The sequence below is a fragment of the Mobula birostris genome, chromosome 14, assembly GCF_030028105.1.
Source record: "Mobula birostris isolate sMobBir1 chromosome 14, sMobBir1.hap1, whole genome shotgun sequence".
Lineage (NCBI taxonomy): Eukaryota > Metazoa > Chordata > Chondrichthyes > Myliobatiformes > Myliobatidae > Mobula > Mobula birostris.
This window is the reverse complement of record NC_092383.1, coordinates 14,734,465-14,756,181: the sequence shown is the minus strand read 5'-3', so window position 1 is coordinate 14,756,181 and position 21,717 is coordinate 14,734,465. Positions and strand designations below refer to the sequence as shown.

The window sequence follows — 21,717 nt, the reverse complement described above, 5'->3', positions numbered from 1 at the left end:
AACTTACTTTGTTTTATTGATCAAAAAAGTTAATCTGTAGTGATAAAAGACAATGAAGGAAATTAAATCAATTACCTCCTAGAGAAATTTATCTTTCTATCTATGACAGCATATGACACATTGCAAATAATAAAAAATGCCACTCGGCTCGATCGGACTTATTTTTTTTTATAAACAGTTCAATTGTAACCAACTCCAAAAACCTATTGGCTAGTTATGTTCTTAATTTGTTTAGCTTTCCATTAATAAAATTGTCTTCAATCATTTTTATCATCCTCAATATTCTTTCATAATAACTTATTCTAGAAGTCAATTAGCTTTTGAGTGAAGGAATAAAATTTCCTATTGCAGAGGTGATTTTTAATTCCCTACAATTTAGCATTTCATTGCAGAATGACTGACTTGGGTATATTTTCAAACCTCCTTGTAATCTTGAAAATCTGATATTCCAAAATAAACAAACTTAACTTTTCTCATCAATTATGCTTTTTAAGTATGGTATTTTCATTTTTCTGCCTCTAAGTGCATTAAGATCTGACCAAATGTGCTAGGTGAAAATTCCTAAACTATATTTTTCAAAAAAACTTAAAAGATATTTAGACATAAAAGACATACTTTGTCTTGATTTATCTTTTGCTACTTTATTCAAATTTTAGATTACTGATGCATCTGGATTTTGATTTTATTTTACTCCTCACAACTCTGCAATATATGCTTGCCGATAAGAAATGGAGTGTTCAATTTTTCTTCTGTGAAATTTGCATAGTTTTTCTCTAAACTGCTACAATAGATCAAAGTATCATCTAGCAAGCCCTAATGCTGGGGTTCCCAACTTTTTTATGCCATGAACTGTTACTTTTAACTGCCCTAATGCATTAGAAGTCTTTGATGCTGCTTCCTAGCAGTGTAGCAGCCAATAGCCAATTCTGACCCTCATTTCTGCACTGCAAATTATTGCAAATCTAACCACTGAATCAATCAGACTGAGGAGCAGAATTAGGCCATTTGGTCCATCAAATCTGGTTGCTGCATAGATTTTTGTACTCAATAGGTATAAAATTTGGTAAAGTGCAACAATGTACGTCTTATTTAAGATTCTACAGCCCCTAATTTTGAACCGCAAGGAGGTGAAGATCCACAAATTTAAAATGACAACCTTCAAAGATTTTTGAGGATGAACTATGGGGCTAGTCAGTTAATTAGTTGTCAGCAAATTTGAAGGAAAGTATCTCAAACCCTATGTTTGTGGTAAAGATTATTGACGTATTCAGTGATCTGACAGAAATGGCAATGGTAATTGAGTTACTATACAGCATCAATGAAGTAATGAACTATGTGTATAAAAATCAGTAAACTAAGCAGATTGTTCTCTTCCTATGGTATTTAATGATTATGGCTATTTGGCCCCATCCTTGCTGTGGTTAGCTTGTTTCTCCCAGTCATGTTTTGCTGCTGACCAGCTTTGTGATTAACCTTACATTCCACTAAGAGGGTGTTTCTCCTCCTTGTAGGTGAACTTAATGCAGTACATGAAGCTCAGCACGTCTCGAGATTTCCGAATTAATGTAGCCACATTGGACGCAGCGCTCCAAGAACAGGAAGATGGAGATACTCAGCAGGACGAGAATGACGCTGGTGATCAGGTGAATTTTGAAAAATATTTTGTAGCTTTTGCCACATAGTCTATACACCTCCCCTTCCATCAGTTCAGTATTACTCACCATTAGTTGACATAATCTCTTAATTTCAGGCAACATCTCACTCAAAAGTTTATGTCAGACTGCTGTAATACATGCTATTAAGCAAGATCCAAGGCTGCAGCTGTGGGTCTCTCCAAATAATTTGATTTGATTGCCAAAGAAAAATTAAAGAGGAAAAGGTTGAGGGGAAGCAACCGGGACAGCACTATTTATGTGCCTTTAAGCCTGCATGAGACAGCTATATTTAATTGTGTTGTTTTTCTACTAGGGAAAAGAAAGGAAATTCATTGATGTTCCTTTATTTTCTAAGAAAGGAAAACAATCTCATTTTCAGTTCACTGTGACTGAGAGCTGCTAAGATCAACCTTTAAGAAAGGAACAGGAGGGACTACAAATGGATCTCTTGTTTCAGTACAGAATATTTTTGGTTAAAATAAATTCTTGAGTCATTATAGAGAAATCAAAATAAAGTTATTCATTTGAATAAAGGGCACTGGAAATACAAAATTCAGCCAATAGGGCATCAGCTTGAGAGTGAAAAACAGTTACATCTGAAACGTTAATTCTGTTTCTTTTATCACAGACGCTGCCTGGATTGTTGCGTCTTCTCAGCATTTGCTGTTTAGTTTTCATAATGTAAAGGGTAAATTGGACTAGGAGATGATCGAAACTGCTGTAAGGGGAAATTTATAGGAAAACATTTCAAACATTGTTACATGTATAGTAACCAGAATGGTCCTTAGCATGGTTATATACAAAAAGGTTTTTTTTCCTATCTTAAGCAATCAAACTATTGAGAGCATTTTATATTGGGTCAGGAATTTTGCACAGTAGGATTGGAAAAACTGAACTTTTATGCTTTGATTAAATGTGCAAGTCGATTCCCTTTTGATTAGTGATGGGTAATGAGGATGGAGCACCCAATTACAGTGAGAAATGTGCCAAATACCATGCTCGTTCGAAGAGACTTTAAATACACCCCGTTATTACTGCTACCCAGTGGTTCTAATCCCTGACCCATGAATAATCACTGGGAAATAATCATACTGATTTGCCAAGTGGTTTGTTCATAGCTCATACTGATACAATTATAGTAATTACAGCACAGGAAAGAGAGAAGTAATCTTTCAGCATTACTGAAATTTTGTGTTAAATGAAGCATGTATATTTAAACAGAGGTTTCCATATTGTACAATTAATATAGTGGAACTTTTTTTTTTAAACTTTCCTTATTTAGTCAAATACCACTGTAGATGAAAACAGAGAACCAAAGAAGAAAAAAAGAAAAAGATGAATTAAGAACACCGGTGAATATTTTGTCCAGTTAGGATACTAAAGTTAAGCTCGTACACGAGATCTGAACCATGCAAAATGTTATCACCTTCTCTTATCAGTTTTGAATAATTTCCCATTCTGATATTGAAGTTGGTCCTGATGGGTGATCTCAAAGCTTCAGTTTGTACAGTTCATGTTGCAGAAATACTACATACAAGTAATTCTGGGTGAACACTGCTCTTGCTTTCCTGAAATTGTCTTTTGTAGTCCAACGTTTTCTTGTTCTGTGCTCACTTTCGTTTAAGAGAACCGTTTGTTTTTTCAATGATTTGGTAAATATCTAATGCTTCTCCTGCCAGACAGAGAAAAAACCATAAATTATACCGTATAATCTGAAAAATGCAGTTATTACAGTGAAATAAAATTCTTTTTCCAAATTATTGAATAGCCTTTAATGAACATGCCTCATGGATTTGTGCTCATCAATTTTTGAATATTTAACATCACATTTTGGTTTATTTGGTTTTATGAAGAAATTAAAATAGAAATTTGCTATTTCAAGCCTAGGAAAGACCAGTCCTTCCCATATTACAGGCACTGTCTTGTGCTGTTTGGATACAGTTTCACGCATATTAGCAGCCTAATTTCCTCAACCAGCTGCCTGCTTCCAACATTAACTGGCCTGGTACGTGGAATGATGAGATTCATTCTAAGTACCCCTATTAGTCATAAAGCCTGTGTACTTGTAGGCATAACCCTGGCTGCTGCTTCCCTAGATGGCAGAGAGGGGTGAAATATGGCAACACTTAGCACTGTGACTACTGAAAAGCCATTCAGCTGATGAAGCGGGTGGGCAAAGGACAAGGGGCATCATCACTGAGTTACTCTGTGCAATTTTAAACAAAAAAAAAAAATCACTCAGTAGTAATCAGCAGAAATCGGTTTGATATTCCCTTCTCTCCCTCAAGTACCCACTGTAACATTCGTTTTAAATGGCTTAATATATAATCACCTATTAGAAAGAATTATTATCCATCCCGGGGACCCAGGAGGAAGATTAAGATTGGGCTTAGATAGAGTCAGTATCAATCTCCTACTTGAGAGCTTGACAAAGACTCTGACAAATGCTAAGCTTGTGGGAGGCACGGCAAGGCAATGTTAAATGGGCCAATTGCCAGGATCCAGAACTTTATACAAGATTCATTTTTCACAGATGGTGCCAAAAAACCCAGATGTATATTTTGTAAGGTTCAAATGATAATGACTAAAGTGCTGCCACTTAATCTTTTAAAGCAAAGAGTAAAAGCTGATAATTAATTAACATCTGGTACTGCACAGCTCTTACAAGCCCCTCTGTCAATTCTTTTGTACGCTGAAGACTAGAGGAACAGCAGCCCTCCTGCAGAGGAGGCAATTTGTTTGTTTAATACATGGATGTGCATCATATTCAGCCTAAGAATTGAAGGGATGTAAGTATTCAATTTAAATGCACAGATTAGCAAAATGCAGTTAGAGTGAAATGTTGATGAGTTACTCTAACCAGTGAAGGAGCAAAAAAAAAAAGGATGTTAATTTTTAGGTCTGTTGGTCATTTCCACATTACTGATTTTTCCCCTGCCCATTCGTTACCCAGACCTTTCCTCCATACAAGTCTAGTCGTCTTTCTCTGTGACTTCTTCCATGGTAACATGTTCCACATCACAATTAACTACTGGCTCAAAACAGCCTTTTTTCGTCTTCATGGAGCCAGTTTCTAAATTTGTACAATGCCTTCACCCTAATCCTGTTCTGCAGCAAAATTTGAATGTTATTCTGATTCTGAAATGAAAATTTTGCTGATTGTATTTTTGTCAAATGCTTTTACATCCCAGCAAAAATTCATTTTCTCAAAAAAAGCTTTCTTGATCAACATAAATAGAAGTAGAAGGTAGGGATTCAGGCCCTGATGCCTACTCTGTCTCATTCAATACAATGATGGCCGATCTTTTACCTCGCTTTTCTATACTAACCCCATATTCCTCGATTCTGATTTAAGCAATCTGATTCTTTGAAATAATCATTCACTGCCCTCTTTGGTAAGATAATTATAATGATTCACTATCCTGAGCGAACAAATTTCTTGTTTCAGTCCTGAATAATAAGAGGCAAGAGCAGAATTAGGCTATTTAGCCCATTGAGTCTGCTCTGCCATTCCACTATTCCATTCAAACCCATTCTCCTGCCTTTTTTCCCCCTTAAACTTGATGCCCTTACTAATCAACAACCTCCGCTTTAAATATACCCATAACTGGGCCTTTGCAGTCATCCAAAGCAAGAAATTCCACTGATCTACCACCCTCTGGCTAAAGAAATTCCTCCATCTCTGTTCTAAATGATATCCTTGTATTCCAAGGCTGTGCCCTCTGGTCCCAGGCTCCACCACTATAGATAACATTTCACATCTGCCCTATCTAGCCCATAGTTTAGATATTAGATAGGTTTCAATGAGATCCCCTCTCATTCTTCTAAATTCCTGTGAGTAAGGGCCCAAAGCCCTCATCATGAACTCTTACGTTCCCAGGATCATTCTCATGAACCTATTATTTAGAGACAGTAATCCTTGATTCTCGATACCCCAGCCAATTGGGCATAAGTAGCTCAGAAGCAAAAATGATGTCTGCTTCTATTTTCCACATTATCTACCCCAAGCTGCAGGAATTGTTACATTTTCAGGTTTATCCATTAAACCAGAATTAATGACAATTTCACCCACAATTCCAACAACCACTGTTACATGTAAGTGCCAGAAAATATGGTTCTCCCACATGAACAGGGATTTTTTCCCCCCTGTCTGCTCAGAATCAGGTTTAATCACTGGCATATGCCATGAAATTTGTTGTTTTGTGGCAGCAGTGCAATACATAAAAATTAAGTTACAATAAGTATGTATTTTTTAAATTAAGTAGTGCAAAGAGAGAGGGAAAATAATATACTGAGGTAGCGTCCGTGGGTTCATTGACCATACGGAAATCTGATGGCAGAGGGGAAGGAGCTGTTCCTGAAACATTGATTGTGTCTCTTTAAGCTCCTGTATCTCTTCCTTGATGGTAGCAATAACAGGACATTGTCCTGGGTGATGGGGGTCCTTAATGATGGATGCCGCATTCTTGAGGTATTGCCTTTATAAAAGGTGTCCTGGATGCTGGGGAGGCTAGTGCCCATGATAGAGCCAGCTGAGTTTACAACTTTCTGCAGCTTTTTCCGATCATGTGCAGTGGTCCCTCTATTCCAGACGGTGATGCAACCAGCTAGAATCTCTCCACAGTACTTAAGTAGAAATTTACTATAAGTCACATTAAGAATTAAGAAAAGAAAAAAAGCACAAAAAGAGTAAGGTATGGGTTCATAGACTGTTCAGAAATCTGATGGAGGGGAAGAAGCTCTCCCCTGCTAGACTCTACAGGGTGTCCAAAAGCAGAATGCAAGCTTGCTAGATGCCCAGTGCGTTTGCTGGGACATCAGCCTATGGAACCTGCACCCAGCTTAGATCTGTGACAGGATCTGCAATCCTGTTCATTGGAACAGAGAACTTCATGGCTGTAACAAGTTAAATGTTTAAAAAAAATAATTACAGCAAACACATCAACTTAAATGTTTAGAATTAAATTACTTAAAAATTGTACTTTGGATTGTCAGATCACAGTTTGTTGTGGTCGATGTGACTAGGGCCTTTCTGAATGGGTTCTGGATGCTTTTGTTCTGCTTTCTGGATATGAATCAGGTTTAGGTGTAAGTTTGGGTATACACCCTAATGTGTATACACGCCTTAATATACCCTCATTGGGTATATTTGAACCAGAGTTTAATAGGTTCTTGATTAGTACATGGATGGTAGGTGTACCGAGGGCTGTGATCCCAGTGCAGATCAATGGGAGTAGGCGACTTAAATGGTTTGGCACAGACCAAATGGGCCAAAGGGCCTGATTCTGTGCTGTGCTTTTCCATGATTCTTGTAAGTCAGCAGTCCCCAACCACCGGGCCGCGAGGAAACGATACGAGTCAGCTGCACCTTTCCTCATTCCCTGTCACACACTGTTGAACTTGAACATAGGGTTGCCAACTGTCCCGTATTAGCCGGGACATCCTGTATATTGGGCTAAATTGGTTTGTCCCATACAGGACCGCCCTTGTCCCGTATTTCCCCCGCTAAGGTTGAGCGTTCCTATGAAACCTTTCGTGCTGAAATGGCGTAAAGCGAAGAAGCAATTACCATTAATTTATATGGGAAAATTTTTTGAGCGGTTCCCAGACCCATAAAATAACCTAGCAAATCATACCAAATAACACAAAACCTAAAATAACACTAACATATAGTAAAAGCAGGAATGATATTTAAATACACAGCCTATATAAAGTAGAATAATGTATGTACAGCATAGTTGGGAAGATTAAGCCAAAACTGATTTGTGGGGGGAAAAATTGGTAACGTACGCACATGCGCACACAGGTGCTCGTGCAAGGCTTCATGGTCATGGTAGTCTTTCTCGGGGTAAACCCAAGTGTCCCGTATTTGACTGTTACTTTTGTCCCTTATTTGGGAGGAAGAAAGTTGGCAACCCTTACTGTAAAGACATGTTGAGGTGAGTTTAACCCTACTTGATTTCCCTTCACCGCCCCCTCCCCACCCCACCCCACCCGGTCGGCCCGCAAGAATATTGTAAATATTAAACCAGTCCGCAGTGCAAAAAAGGTTGGGGACCTTCTGTTGTAAGTGGTTCCTAAGGTTGTTATAGACATGGGTGGTAGTGAGAATAAGCTCCCACTACCTATAAAGTGCTCCAAGTGGCGTGCGACTCTAACAGCCTCTGACAACCAAGCCCAAATCTTGGCCTCCACGTGTGGCTTAGCTACTAGGCCCGGCAGAACTGTTTTTAGCAAGAGAAGGGGAAAAGGCGGACCACTGGCGCCTCAAAACCAGTTGCTTCGGGCAGGTGGGACTTATCAGCCTTGGATGGCAGTCCACCTAGAAGGAGGAGGAAAACTCTGATTTCAAACCTGGGTAACAGCCAGTTCTTCAAATCTTCCTGCCCAGGCTTGTGCCCTGGAGACACAGTCCACCGGAGGCACAAACCCATGATCCCCTGGGATTGACGACTGCCTACTACAACTAGTAAATGCATCAAAGATTACAGGAAGAAGGTAGGAGAATGAGGTTGAGAGGGATATTCAATGAGCCATGATGGAATGGTGGAACAGACTTGATGAGCCGAACTGCCTTATGCTCATCCTATGTCCTATGGTCTTATATCGAAGGTTTTTGCCTCATACACTTCTGCTTTGTCGATGAAGAATAACAAACATTAACGAAGGTACACTGATTTAAGAAGTTTTAAAAACGAGTCCAGTAGAGATGATATTGGCGACATGAAACAAAGGTGATACTAAACCCAACTTTGTTTCACTACACATCCGCGAATCTGGAAATGGATAGACTATCTGCATTATTTGGGGGTCCACTGCTGTTAAAATGGAAATTGTCAGAGTAATATTTTATATGCACTTAGGATTACAAACACTCCCCTCTCAGGTTAAGTAAAGCTGGAAAGTTTACTGCTCAAGCATAGCAGCAACAACAAACCTCACTAAATTTAACTGGTTGCATGCCGTCTGGCATGAAGTGGCCAATGCAGAGGAATGGAAAAGCTGCAGAGAGCTGTAAACCCAGGCAGCTCTGTCATGAGCACTAGCCTCCCACCACTGAGGATATTTACAGCAGCAATGCCTCAAGAAAGTAGCATCCCTCATTAAGAACCCTCACCATCCAAGACATGCTCTTTTCTCATTACTACGATCAGGGAGGAGGTACAGGAGTCTGAAGACTCGCACAATGTTTTAGGAACAGCTTCTTCCCCTGTGCCATCAGATTTTTGAACGGTCCATGAACCCATGAATAAATATTATCTTACTATTTTGCCCTCTTTATTTGCACTATTTTTTCTTACATTTCTTAATTTAATTAGTAATTTTTATGTATTGCACCGTACTGCTGCTGCAAAACAAATTTCATGACATATCAGTGATAATAAATCCGTTACTGATTCTAAATGTAACCAAAAACTCCCAAGATCCAATTAAAATCTTATGATATTAGACAATTACCTTGATTTTGATTCCAGCAATTTTTTTCTGCCTTTCCGATGCATTTATGTTTCAAGGCATCTGATCACTCTCACTGCAAGCTATTTATTCTATTTTGTATATAAAAGCAGTTATGTTTTGTCACACAATACAATCTGCACAGCTGTCAACCATACCTGGTGGGATCCCATATCGTCTCTGCAGCCCAGCAATGTTGGATGGTGTCTGGCAATCCATCATCACTTCCTTCCTCAGACAGTGATCGATATCCACTGTGCTAAAGAAAGCCACGGACTGTGGCAGGTCCGGCATCCCAAGTTTGTAGGCAAACATGCAACTTGAAATGAGAAAATAGTGATTCACCTGTTAGTATAGGTCACTTCATAATATTCCATTAACTGCATATCTTGTTAAAGATTAAAATTTTCTCTTTGTAAACCCCCCACATTTGTTTTCCTGGCTTGAAGATGTTAATTCTTAAAGAGCTGTGACATGGGTGCAAATGATTTTCTGGCTATTTCTTGTATTTACTGTAAAAAGGTAACAAAATTCAGGTTACCGCCGGTAAATCCCCATAACACAAGTCTGGTGATTGCACATGTACTTCTAGGTACTAAACAGGTCATCAATCAAAGTCGAAGTAAAACTTATTATCAAAGTGCGTATGTTACCATACATTTCCTTGAAATCATTTTCTTTCAAGCATTTAAAGGTAAATAAATCAATAAAATTGATTTGGGGCTTTAGGGTTCTCGCATTTTTCCTGTCACTAATTCTTTAGGGTTTTTCTTCTGTTTCATGGATGTCTGCAAGGAGTAAGAATTTCAGGTGGTAATCTTGTATACATTCTCTGATATTAAATATAACCAATGTGCAAAAGAAGACAAATCATGTAATAAAATAAATTTCTGAGATCATGAGTTGTAAAAAGTCCTAGAAAGTGAGTCTGTGGGTTGTAGAAGCAGTCAGTTGTGGTGAATGTAGTTATCCACACCAGTTCCAGAACCTGATGGTTGGAGAGTAATAACTATTCCTGAACCTGGTGTTGAGGGTCCTAAGGCTTCTGGATTTCCTGCCCGATGGTGATAGCAAGTAGAGAGCATAGCCTGGATGGTGGAGATCCTGATGATAGATGCTGCTATCTTGAAGCAATGCTCCATGTATATACCTAGTGGCCAAGGGATTGTGATCAGAGGTATCTCGTACTCAAAACAAGAATGAAACTACTCAGCTTAATAACAGTCCTGTTTTGCATACTGACCCAAAATCAAAATAACCACCAAAGAAAGAAAGGTCCCTTACCGTGTCAGGAGGTTAGTAATCTGCAATGCCAACGCAGCTCGATATCTGTCTTCACTGTTCACTAAGTAACGGACCTCATCGTGAATGCTGATGCAGAATCTACCATCAATACCAAATTCCTCAAACAGCCACTTCATGGACACCAACATCAGATGGAGGTAATCCACAGCTGAACTCTGTACCACCCAATTCACTCGGCTAGTCATGAACTGTGAGGGGAAATTAAAGTAGTCAGACCTTGTCCCATATGCATGTGAGGCGTATACGATGCCTTGACAAAGTATTCAGCCCCCACCATTATTTTCACATTTTACTGTCTTATTTTCTAAATTTAAAATATATTGAAGTAGGATTTTTGAGCTAATTTACAAAGCATTGTGCATCATGTCAAATCAAAAGAAAAATTCCAAAACCTGTCAACACTACTAAAAATTAAAAACCAAGACTGAGACTAAAGTAGTAATCATCCCCTCTGTAATTACTAATCCAACTTTCCTCAGGTGTAATACTGTATATTACCTTATCAACTCGCCCAATTTGTTGATGTAGAAAATTGGACTTTCCTCCACAATCTAATTGTAAATTTTTGGTACTTTTTTTTCTTGCTGGCGGTTTGATGTTTATTTTTAGAAGCTTTTTGTATGACGCTTGGGTCCAGGGTTGAACACCTAATGGGGTTTTTTCCCCTCACTTTTTCTTGCTTAGTAGGGTTTTTTTTCTCTTTCTTTATCACCTAAATTTTTTCAATCTTTAATGTTTTTTTTTCTTGAGACATTGTAAGTGTTGGTTACTTCGATGTACTCTTGTTAATTTTGGATAATCATAATTAAAAAATTGTTGAATTGTGGCGACCCACTTTCTGGCGCACACGAACCGGCTCACAACAGCGCGCGCAGGCAGAGGGCCGGCCCCAAAAAGGGCGCCAGGCCATCTTCACCAGCAGGGGGAAAATCCCGCGTGCAGAAAGGGTCTGGGAATATGCATTCCCCACAGCAGTCCCACCCAGGGAGGGCGGGAACGGGAAGGCTTTAAAGCAGGCCGCGAAGTTTGAATAAATCTCTTTCATCACAACTCCAACTCACCGACTCCGTGTGGTTGTTCTAGCGCTGTGTGTAGCACACCGCTACATTTGGTGACCCCGACGGCCCAAACGATATTTGGACCAGAGATGACCGACACCGCATCTGTTCACGCAGTTTCGTTACTACTGCCAAGCTTCTGGACGCTGTGACCCCAATTATGGTTGGAACAAGCAGAAGCACAATTCCACATTCGGCAGATAACCTCGGAGTCCACTCGCTACTACTACGTGCTGAGCTCACTCGACCAAGAGACTGCTGCACAAGTTGAGGAATTTATACAGTCATACAGGAGGACGGCAAATACACAGCATTCAAAGCCCTGCTCATAAGGACTTTCGGACCCTCACGGCGCGAACGAGCACGCCGCTTAATGCACCTGAATGGTTTGGGAGACAGGCCGCCGTCAGCATTAATGAACGAGATGCTGGCCCTGGCTGAAGGACACAAACCTTGCCTCATGTTTGAGCAGGCGTTCCTAGAGCAACTGCCCGAGGACATATGCCTGCTGCTGTCCGACGCAGATTTCAGCAACCCCCGGGAGGTGGCGGCCGGAGCAGATGTGCTGTGGAATGCCAGGAAAGAGAGGGGCATCCGTCGCACAGATCACCAAGCTGCGTGCCCAACGACAGACCAGACCAGGCCCGGCAGCAGAGCCTACAAAACCCGGTGACGGGAGTGAGGAACCCAACGAACAATGATGTTTCTACCACCAGCTGTGGGGCACAGAGGCCCGCTGCTGCAGACCACCCTGCAAATTCCCGGGAAACGCCAGGGCTAGCCGCCGCTGATAGCTACGGCGGCTGGCCATCAGAACAGCCTCCTGTACGTCTGGGACAAGCAGTCGGGACGCCGCTTTTTGGTCGACACCGGAGCGGAGACCAGCGTCTTACCTCCAACGAGTTACGACACCCGCAACAGAGAACCGGGACCCACCCTGAGGGCCGCAAATGGCAGCACAATACGAATCTATGGCACCCGCACGGTGCGGCTACAGTTCAGCTCCAGCCGGTTCACGTGGGACTTTATACTGGCCGCCGTGGCCCAACCACTCCTGGGGGCGGATTTTCTGTGAGCCCACAGCCTGCTGGTCGACCTGCAAGGGAAGCGATTAGTCCACGCCAAGACTTTTCAAACATTCTCCCTGGGTGAAGCACAGTTGCCAGCCCCATACCTGGACTCCTTCACGCTGTCCGACGACGAATTCACCAGGGTCCTGGCGGATTTCCCATCAGTACTGACACCGCAGTTCACGGCAGCCATGCCCAGACACGGAGTACAGCACCACATCCCGACCCAGGGACCACCCCTCCACGCCCGTGCTCGAAGGCTTCCCCTGGACAAGCTCCGACTGATGAAGGAGGAGTTCAAGAAGATGGAGGAATTGGGGATCATACGACGGTCTGACAGCCCATGGGCCTCCCCCCTTCACATGGTGCCCAAGGCAACGGGGGGCTGGAGACCATGCAGTGACTACCGCAGACTGAACGAGGCTACAACGCCAGACCGCTACCCTGTGCCGCACATTCAAGACTTCGCAGCAAACCTACACGGCGCAAGGATCTTTTCCAAGGTAGACCTCGTCCGGGGATACCATCAAATCCCTGTGCACCTGGACAACATCCCCAAAACAGCACTTATCACCCTGTTCGGACTTTTCGAATTCCTCCGAATGCCGTTTGGTCTAAAGAATGCCGCACAGACTTTCCAGCGGCTAATGGACGCGGTGGGACGCGACCTGGACTTTGCATTCATCTATTTGGACAACATCCTCATAGCCAGCAGTAGTCGGCAGGAGCATCTGTCCCACCTCCGCCAGCTCTACTCCTGCCTGAGCGAATTCGGCCTTACAATCAACCCGGCCAAATGCCAGTTCGGACTCGACACCATCAACTTCCTGGGCCACAGGATTACTAAAGACAGGGCAACCCCGCTGCCCGCCAAGGTAAACGAGGTCCGCAACTTCCCCCGACCCAACACAATCAAAGGCCTGCAGGAATTCGTGGGTATGGTGAATTTCTACCACTGTTTCCTCCCCTCAGCAGCCCGAACCATGCGACCCCTGTTCACCCTGATGTCGGGTAAGGGCAAGGACATTACCTGGGACGAAGAGGCTGCAACCGCTTTCGTTAAAACCAAAGAAGCCTTAGCAAACGCCGCGATGCTAGTGCACCCCAGAACGGACGTTCCTACTGCCCTCACAGTGGACGCATCCAACACAGCGGTCGGTGGAGTGCTGGAACAACTCATCGAGGGTCGCTGGCAACCCCTGGCGTTCTTCAGCAAACACCTACGACCACCTGAACTCAAATACAGTGCTTTCGACCGGGAGCTATTGACACTATACCTGGCAATCCGGCATTTCAGGTACTTCTTAGAAGGTAGGCCCTTCACCGTGTTCACAGACCACAAACCACTTACCTTTGCATTCATGAAGGTGTCCGACCCCTGGTCATCCCGCCAGCAGCGACATCTGTCCTACATCTCCGAGTACACGACGGACATCAGGCATGTCTCTGGAAAGGACAACGTCGTGGCGGACGCACTTTCCAGACCTACCATACAGGCCCTGTCCCAGGGGGTGGACTATGCAGCGCTGGCAGAGGCACAGCAGGCAGACGCTGAGATCCCCAGTTACAGGACTGCAGTCTCCGGTTTGCAGCTCCAAGACCTCCCCGTAGGCCCAGGTGAGAGGACCCTACTATGTGATGTAGCTACCGGCCAACCCCGCCCCATCGTCCCAGCAGCCTGGCGCCGGCAGGTTTTCGAGTCCATTCACAACTTAGCACACCCGTCCATCAGGACAACCGTCCGGCTGGTCGCCAACAGGTTCGTGTGGCATGGACTTCGTAAGCAGGTCAGTGAATGGGCCAAAACGTGCATGCAGTGCCAAACGGCCAAGGTGCAGCGGCATACCAAGGCTCTGCCGCATCAGTTCGAACCCACCCGCCAGAGGTTCGACCACATCCATGTGGATATCGTGGGGCCCCTGCCAGTGTCACAAGGAGCGCGGTACCTCCTAACTATCATAGACCGGTTCACCAGATGGCCAGAGGCAGTCCCGCTCACCGACACCACCTCCGAATCCTGCGCCCGAGCACTGATCGCAACCTGGGTAGCCCGCTTCGGGGTACCGGCCCACATTACCTCCGACAGGGGCGCCCAGTTCACCTCCAGCCTGTGGTCGGCTACGGCCAACCTTTTAGGATCTCAGCTACACCACACAACTGCCTACCACCCACAGTCGAACGGACTAGTGGAGGGGCCTAACTGGGTGGACGAGCTTCCCTGGGTCCTGCTCGGAATCCGCACGACGCCCAAAGAAGATCTGCACACCTCGTCGGCCGAGTTGGTGTACGGCGCACCCCTGGTAGTCCCAGGAGAGTTCATACCAGCCCCAAGGGGGCAAGAGAAAGAACCCACAGTAGTCCTGGACGGACTACGGAGAGGCTCGGTAACCTGGCCCCCATCCCCACTTCACAGCACGGACAGATCCCGACCTGCGTACCCAAAGACCTGCAGAACTGTAAGTTTCTTTTTGTACGACGGGGCGGACACCGGGCACCGCTACAGCGGCCCTATGAGGGGCCGTTTAAGGTGATCAGGAACAACAGGTCCACGTTCGTGCTGGACACTGGGGGAGAGGAGGTTTTCACGGTGGACCGACTCAAACCGGCCCATGTGGGCTTGGCACAGCCGGTCCAGGCTCAGGCACCGCGGCGCAGGGGCAGACCTCCCAAACAGAGGCCGATCCAGACTGTGGACATTGGGGGAGGTATCGCCGGTTCTGGGGGGGGTGGTTATGTGGCGACCCACTTTCTGGCGCACACGAACCGGCTCACAACAGCGCGCGCAGGCAGAGGGCCGGCCCCAAAAAGGGCGCCAGGCCATCTTCACCAGCAGGGGGAAAATCCCGCGTGCAGAAAGGGTCTGGGAATATGCATTCCCCACAGCAGTCCCACCCAGGGAGGGCGGGAACAGGAAGACTTTAAAGCAGGCCGCGAAGTTTGAATAAATCTCTTTCATCACAACTCCAACTCACCGACTCCGTGTGGTTGTTCTAGCGCTGTGTGTAGCACACTGCTACAGAATCACCTTTTTCAATGAATTCATCAGAATAAACATCCCCTCTCTCTCTGTAATGTCCAACAGTATGGTAGATTTTCAACAGACCAAACAAAAATGAAGACAAAAGAGCATTCAAGACAAGTCAGGTAAATGATAAATAACAGAGAAGTCCAAATCTGGGGAAGGGTACAAGACCATCTCAAAAGGCACAGAACATACCTCAGAGATCAGTGCAGTCAGCTGTACAAAAGTGGAAAAAATATGAAACCACAACCACACTGCCTAGGTCAGGCCGCCCCTCTAAACTTAGTCGCTGGAGAAGAATGGCACTTGAAGCTACTCTGAGTGAGCTACAGAAGTCAGTGGCTCCAGAATCTCTGGCCTTGCACAAAAAGGGATATTTATGGAAGAATGGCAAGGAAGAAACCCCGGCTTAAAAAAAACATCATAAAGACTAAAGCAGAACTTTTTGGCCTTAACACTAACATGTGTGGCGTAAATCTAATACTGCATATCAGCCAGGTAACACCATCCCTACTGTAAAACATGGTGGAGGTAGCATCGTGTTCTGAATAGGACTGATGGCAATGCTGCTAAATACAGAGAGGTCCTGCATTAAAATCTGCTAGCCTCTGCCAGAAAGCTCAAACTGGGGAAGAAGTATGTCTTTCAGCAGAATGATGACCCAAAGCACACTGCCAGAGCAACCATGGAGTGGCTTCAAATGAAGAAAATTGATGTCCCTGGGTGGCCCAGTCAGAGTTCTGACCTTAACCTGACTGAAGGTCTCTGGCAAGACCTCAAGATTGTTGTCAACCACCGCTCCCCAACTAGCCTGGCATAACTTGAGTAATTTTGCAAGGGGGAAATGGGCAAACCTTGCTCCATTATGTTGTGCAAAGTTAATTGAGGCTTATCCAAAAAGACTACAGGCTGTAATAGCTGCGAGAGGTGGTTCAACTAAGTACTGAGCGAAGGGAGATGAATACTTTTGAATGGCTGACATTTCAGTTTTTGAATTTTTAGCTTTTCATGCTAACAATTTTCTCTGTTTTGGGGCTCTAGTATGGGGAAATAAAGTAGCATGTGATTCACAAATAAAAATTCTTAGTTAAATTGATCAAAATACCTTGTTGTAATTCTTATGTGACCAAAGGGTTGGGGCTGAATACTTTTTTCAAGACACTATATATATTTTTTTCTATTTTGGTTTCATCTAGTCAGCAAGAATAGAAATGATTGGTTACTGCTATGAGACTGATTTCATTCATAATTTATATGCAACTATCTCCCAGTTATTGCAATTTCTAGGCATATAACCTTTTATGAGTAGACACTGCTCTAGTTTCTTTCTACACTAACTAAATAAAGTGTGACTATTTGCTTAGGGTCATGTGCTCTTTACTACCTCAATCATTGGCTGAGAGTATTGATTAAAAAAAAATCCCCTTTGCTGTTAATTCCTACAGTATCACAACCAGAAAAGACTTCACTCCTTATTCTCTTTTGTGAGCCTGGGTTTGAAGAGATTAGATTTTAATAACTCTCACAATGAAATATGTTTGCTAACTCTAAGCCCAGCAAGTATAGTTGGAAAGTGAGAGCAAGTGGTTATATTTTTAATTGGAATAAAGGTTAGCAATGTAAACACTCAAAAAAGTGACACTCTCCCCTGAATAAGCCAAAGATCTTTTTTAAAGAAATGTACTGTTACATTTTTCTCAGATTCCTAAAGAAATTTACAAAGCTGGTCAATCAGTTTGGGGAGGTTTATTTAAAAAGGGCTTTATTTCCCTATAAAAAGTCATCAAAAATTAGTGGGAGGAGGGTATTATGTTTAATTTAATTGGTTTAGAAGTATTAGAGGAGAGATTTGCAACCAGAGAGAGGTAGACATCTGAAACTCACTGCTCAACAATGGATGTAAATGCAGAATCCTTTTTGCATTTAAAATACCAAATAGTGTATTTGAAGAGTTGTGACGTGCAGATTATGGACCCAACCCTGGAAATTGGGATTGGGTTGTGTATTTGACACAGCCTGTGGTCTCACATCTACCTTTTTATGATTCCTGCATGCTTTACAAACTTTCACTTCTAATTTTGTGCACATTGTACTAAGAAAACCCTGGAAGGAGACAAGTCTACAATGGACAACGCCCTCAAGAATGCAGTGAGCAGGAGACGAATTAGTTCAGGGTAGTGTATTTTGGTGGTTCTTAGATTGGGCTTTAAAGTCTAGAGAACGGGAGAAGTTAAATGTAGGAATCCCATTTCTGCTTTATGTCAATATTTAGACATTGCTACATCAAACCTTTAAAAGAGTAAGTGGCATTAAAAAGGTAGCCAATACCTCAAACTATAACATGTTTAAATTTGGAAAAAATTAGGAGTGGTACCACTGATCCTTCAGTTAAACTTGAAGAAACTTGGAGGCTATTTATTCAACCTTTACATATGATGTAAGTTGACCTTTTCTGAATCCTTTTTGTTTGTGTAGAGAGGAGCAGAGTTAATGACAAATAATGATCTTAACTGATGAAATATGGCAGCCCAGTTTTTGTTTTGTTTTTTTTTTAAGTGTAGGGAGTAAAAAAATTTTTTTGGAATCTTTTTCATGTTCAGTTATTAAGAGATTGGGAGGCTTAAATTTAATATGTTACTCGGAGTCGGTGTCTGTATACATTAACCGTTATTAATGTAATTCCGATCTCTTTGATTCATTATCATTGTTATGTTCATCAATTTGAAACTCAATAAAAAAAAAAAATTGAAAAAGAAAGAATACCTCATTTCCTACTGCACTTGGTTCTAGAGCTCTGCTGATACAGCAGTCCAACACTGGAGTGCGAGGGCGATGTGACGTGGCGATGTATTCCAATTTGTTGAACATCTCAGACTCTGTGCCTCCACTCCAGATTCGTCGTTTCACAACATTCCACTTAGCACCATTTGATCTGTACAGTTTAATATTAGAAGTACTGCTATAGTCATTCAAAAATGTTAATGATTTACCATACGATATATACACTACTGGTATTGCCCATAAGACTATATCATATAGGAACAGAATTAGGCCATTTGGCCCATTGAGTCTGCTCCGCCATTCTACCATGAATGATTTATTACCCTCTCAACCACATTCTCCTGACTTCTGCCCCGTAACCTATGACACATTTACTAATCAAGAACTTGTCAATCTCTGGTGTAAATACACCCGACAACTTGACCTCCACAGACTCAGCACCCTCTGGCTAAAGAAATTCCTCCTCATCTCTGTTCTAAAGGGATGTCCTTGTAGTCTGAGGCTGTGCCCTCTGATCCTAGGCTCCACCACTATAGGAAACATTCTCTCCACATCCACTCTGTCTAGGTATTTCAGTATTCAGTAGGTTACAATGAGATCCTCCCTTAGTCTTTTAAACTCTAGAAAATACAGACCCAGCGCCATCAAATATTCCTCTTATACTAACCCTTTCACTCCCAGGATCATTCTCTTGATCCTCCTCTGGTTCCTCTCCAATGCCAGCAGAGCCTTTCTTAGATAGGGGTCTGAAACTGCTCACAATAGTACCAAGTGCCCACATATATAGAGAGGTGAGTTGTGGTCTGGAATCTCATTTACACCTGACCAACAATGCATGGCTGATTTCTCTCCCTGAAGGACATTAGTGAATCAGATGGACTTCTACAACAATCCCAGTTAATGTTACTGAGACTAGCCTTACATTAAGTTCCAGATTTCCATTTCGTTACTTCTCCAGCTACTTTGGAGGAACTTGAACTTGTGTCTTTGAATCAACAGCTCAGGACTCTGGCTGCAAGTACAGGAATTCAACTACTACATTGCCTTTCCTTTGTTAGTTCAGTGCAGTTCTTAGCCGATCCTGCTTCCCAACCCCTGCCACTGGACGTATATAACGGGATTTAATTTCAATTCCTCACCAAATGTTTCATGAATCCAGTCAGGAACTGCAGAAGTATTATAGCTGAATCTAATAGTTTCTTTCCTGTTCACTTCAGCAAAAGGTCATATCCAAGACCAGCAGTTTTATTACTGAACAGTGACTATCACTCATGGTGCAATAAGTTCACAACATTTATATTATACCCTTAAAATCAAATTTGACTTTGGGCTTTGCATTTCTCTTCACTATTGGAAAGAATCTTCTAGGATCAATTCTCACAGCTTTTAATCCCCCCCTTTCCCTGCATCATCACAACAGTATGTGCCAGCAATACCACGAAGGATCCCTCGCACCCTGCTCAGACTGTCTCATTCCCGTCAGAAATGAGACTATGTAGCATCCACACCAGGACTACCAGACTCAAACACAGTTAATGGGCTGATCAACACCTCTACCCAGTAACCGACCCCACAACCACTACCGCCGCTCTTGTATTAAACCTTTCTGCCCTGGGAGAAAGAAACTGACTGTCCACTTTATCCATGCCTCTTTATCATCTTATACAACTTTATTATCACCTTTCATCCTCCATCAATCCAAAGAGAAAAGCCCTAGTCCATAGGACATGCCTTTCCTCTTAAGACTTGCACTCTAATCCAGCCAACATCCTGTCTCTAAAGCTTCCTTCCTATAATGAGGCAACAACTTTGTCCACAAAACAGCTAACATTTCCAAGTGTTAGAGGTGGCACTATCTGGACATGTTATAAGGTAAGGGACAAAAAGTGACAGAGGAACTCAGCAGGCCAGGCAGTGTCTATGGAGAGGAATAAGCAATCAAGGTTTCATATGGAGACCCTTCAACAGGGCAGAACTTGCAGCATCTTCAGAATCTCGTGAATTATGGTAAATTTAGGGCTCTATTTTTGTTCTGGATGGTGTCATCTCCCAATCTTAGCTGAGCTACAGTCATTCAGACGAGCGAAGAAGATTCCATCACTCTCCTGACGTGTGCCTTGCAGATGGAAAAGCTTTATATGGAAAGCCATGTATTGCAGGACCCTCAGCTTCTAGCTGCTCTTTGCAGTAGGTAAGTTATTGATTTCAGTCACTGCAGGGACTAGCTCACTGGTTCAATGTTTGTATTTTAATTGGAATTTCAATTCCTGCAGCAAAGCCGGGATAATCCCATCTCACAGCTTCATTCTCACTGTCTTCTAGCAGAGAGCAACTAAAAGGTGAAGATGAAATCTGGAAGCATCAGTGCCATGCTGTTGGTCAATACACTACTGTCAATCAGGCTGCAGTAGCTCATGTGCAAATCTACTGAGAATCATACATCAGACCGAGAAAGATTCAAATGGCATCCACTGAGTCCACACGAAATAATGCAGACAGCTCATAAGATACATTATCTCTGATTATTTTTATCTTGTTATCTGGGTTAGGAATTTCATAAAGTATACTGACCTTTTTGCAGCCTCCCTTTGGATCTTCTTCGCGTCTGCACTCGAGACTGTTCCATTTTCTGCCCTCTCCACAGAGATGCCCAATTCCTTCACCAGCCACTTGCCAGCTTCTGAAAGCACACACCTGGTTTAAATCAAAACAATGGATGTAAAATAAGGTTAATCACTTAAGTTGAGACTTTAACTTGTAATGAAATTGTAGGAACTCCTTGACTACTGGCTCCTCATTTTTAGCTGAATCTTGTACTCTTCATCATGGCTTATTATGCCACAGAAAATTACAAATATACTTTATTTGTAGTTTACTTTATTAAATATATATTATCATCAGTCCTGGCGAAGGGTCTCGGCCCGAAACGTCAACTGTTTACTCATTTCCATACATGCTGCCTGGCCTGCTGAGTTCCTCCAGCATTTTGTGTGCGTTGCTTCGGTTTCCAGCACCTGTAGACTTCCTTGAGAATATTCTTTAATTGCAGTTTGAGGATTCAGATTCAGATTATTTATCACGTGCATTGAAACATACTGTGAAACATATTGTTCATGTTGCCAACCAATGTAACCTAAGGATTTTGCTGGGGACAACCCGCAAGAGTTACCACATAATCCAGTGCCAAGGCTTAGGACCTACGTTAGTACGTTTCCCTCAACTATCAGAACTATTTAGGTGAGCTTGCTATGGAATTGCACTTCCTTGCAAGAGAAATGAGCAAAAAAAAAATCAATCATATTCAAAATTATCAACATGCAAATGGTTTAAGAGAGAAAAAAAAATCAAGTGACATAACAACAACCACCCAA

General features: G+C 42.7%; 2 protein-coding genes across 6 annotated transcripts in view; one reads left to right on the top strand and one right to left on the bottom strand.

Annotated features, from left to right (window-relative positions):
• Nucleotides 1-3,384, top strand: part of fanci (FA complementation group I) — an 81,650-nt gene extending 78,266 nt beyond the window's left edge. The window contains exons 37-38 of the mRNA XM_072278123.1: nucleotides 1,512-1,643; nucleotides 2,938-3,384. Coding sequence (XP_072134224.1) covers nucleotides 1,512-1,643; nucleotides 2,938-2,994 — 189 coding nt within the window. The 3' untranslated portion in view covers nucleotides 2,995-3,384. The remainder of the gene's footprint in view (nucleotides 1-1,511; nucleotides 1,644-2,937) is intronic.
• Nucleotides 280-21,717, bottom strand: part of polg (polymerase (DNA directed), gamma) — a 74,721-nt gene continuing 53,283 nt past the window's right edge. For 4 of the 5 annotated variants that reach the window (XM_072278124.1, XM_072278127.1, XM_072278126.1 and 1 more), the window contains 5 exons: nucleotides 20,918-21,040; nucleotides 18,329-18,497; nucleotides 10,395-10,603; nucleotides 9,269-9,429; nucleotides 280-3,327 (listed from right to left, as the gene is read on the bottom strand). In XM_072278124.1, the coding sequence (XP_072134225.1) occupies nucleotides 3,266-3,327; nucleotides 9,269-9,429; nucleotides 10,395-10,603; nucleotides 18,329-18,497; nucleotides 20,918-21,040 (724 nt within the window). In that variant the 3' untranslated portion in view covers nucleotides 280-3,265. Of the gene's footprint in view, nucleotides 3,328-9,268; nucleotides 9,430-10,394; nucleotides 10,604-18,328; nucleotides 18,498-20,917; nucleotides 21,041-21,717 lie in introns of those variants that run through there. The other variant, XM_072278128.1, reaches the window with a different exon arrangement.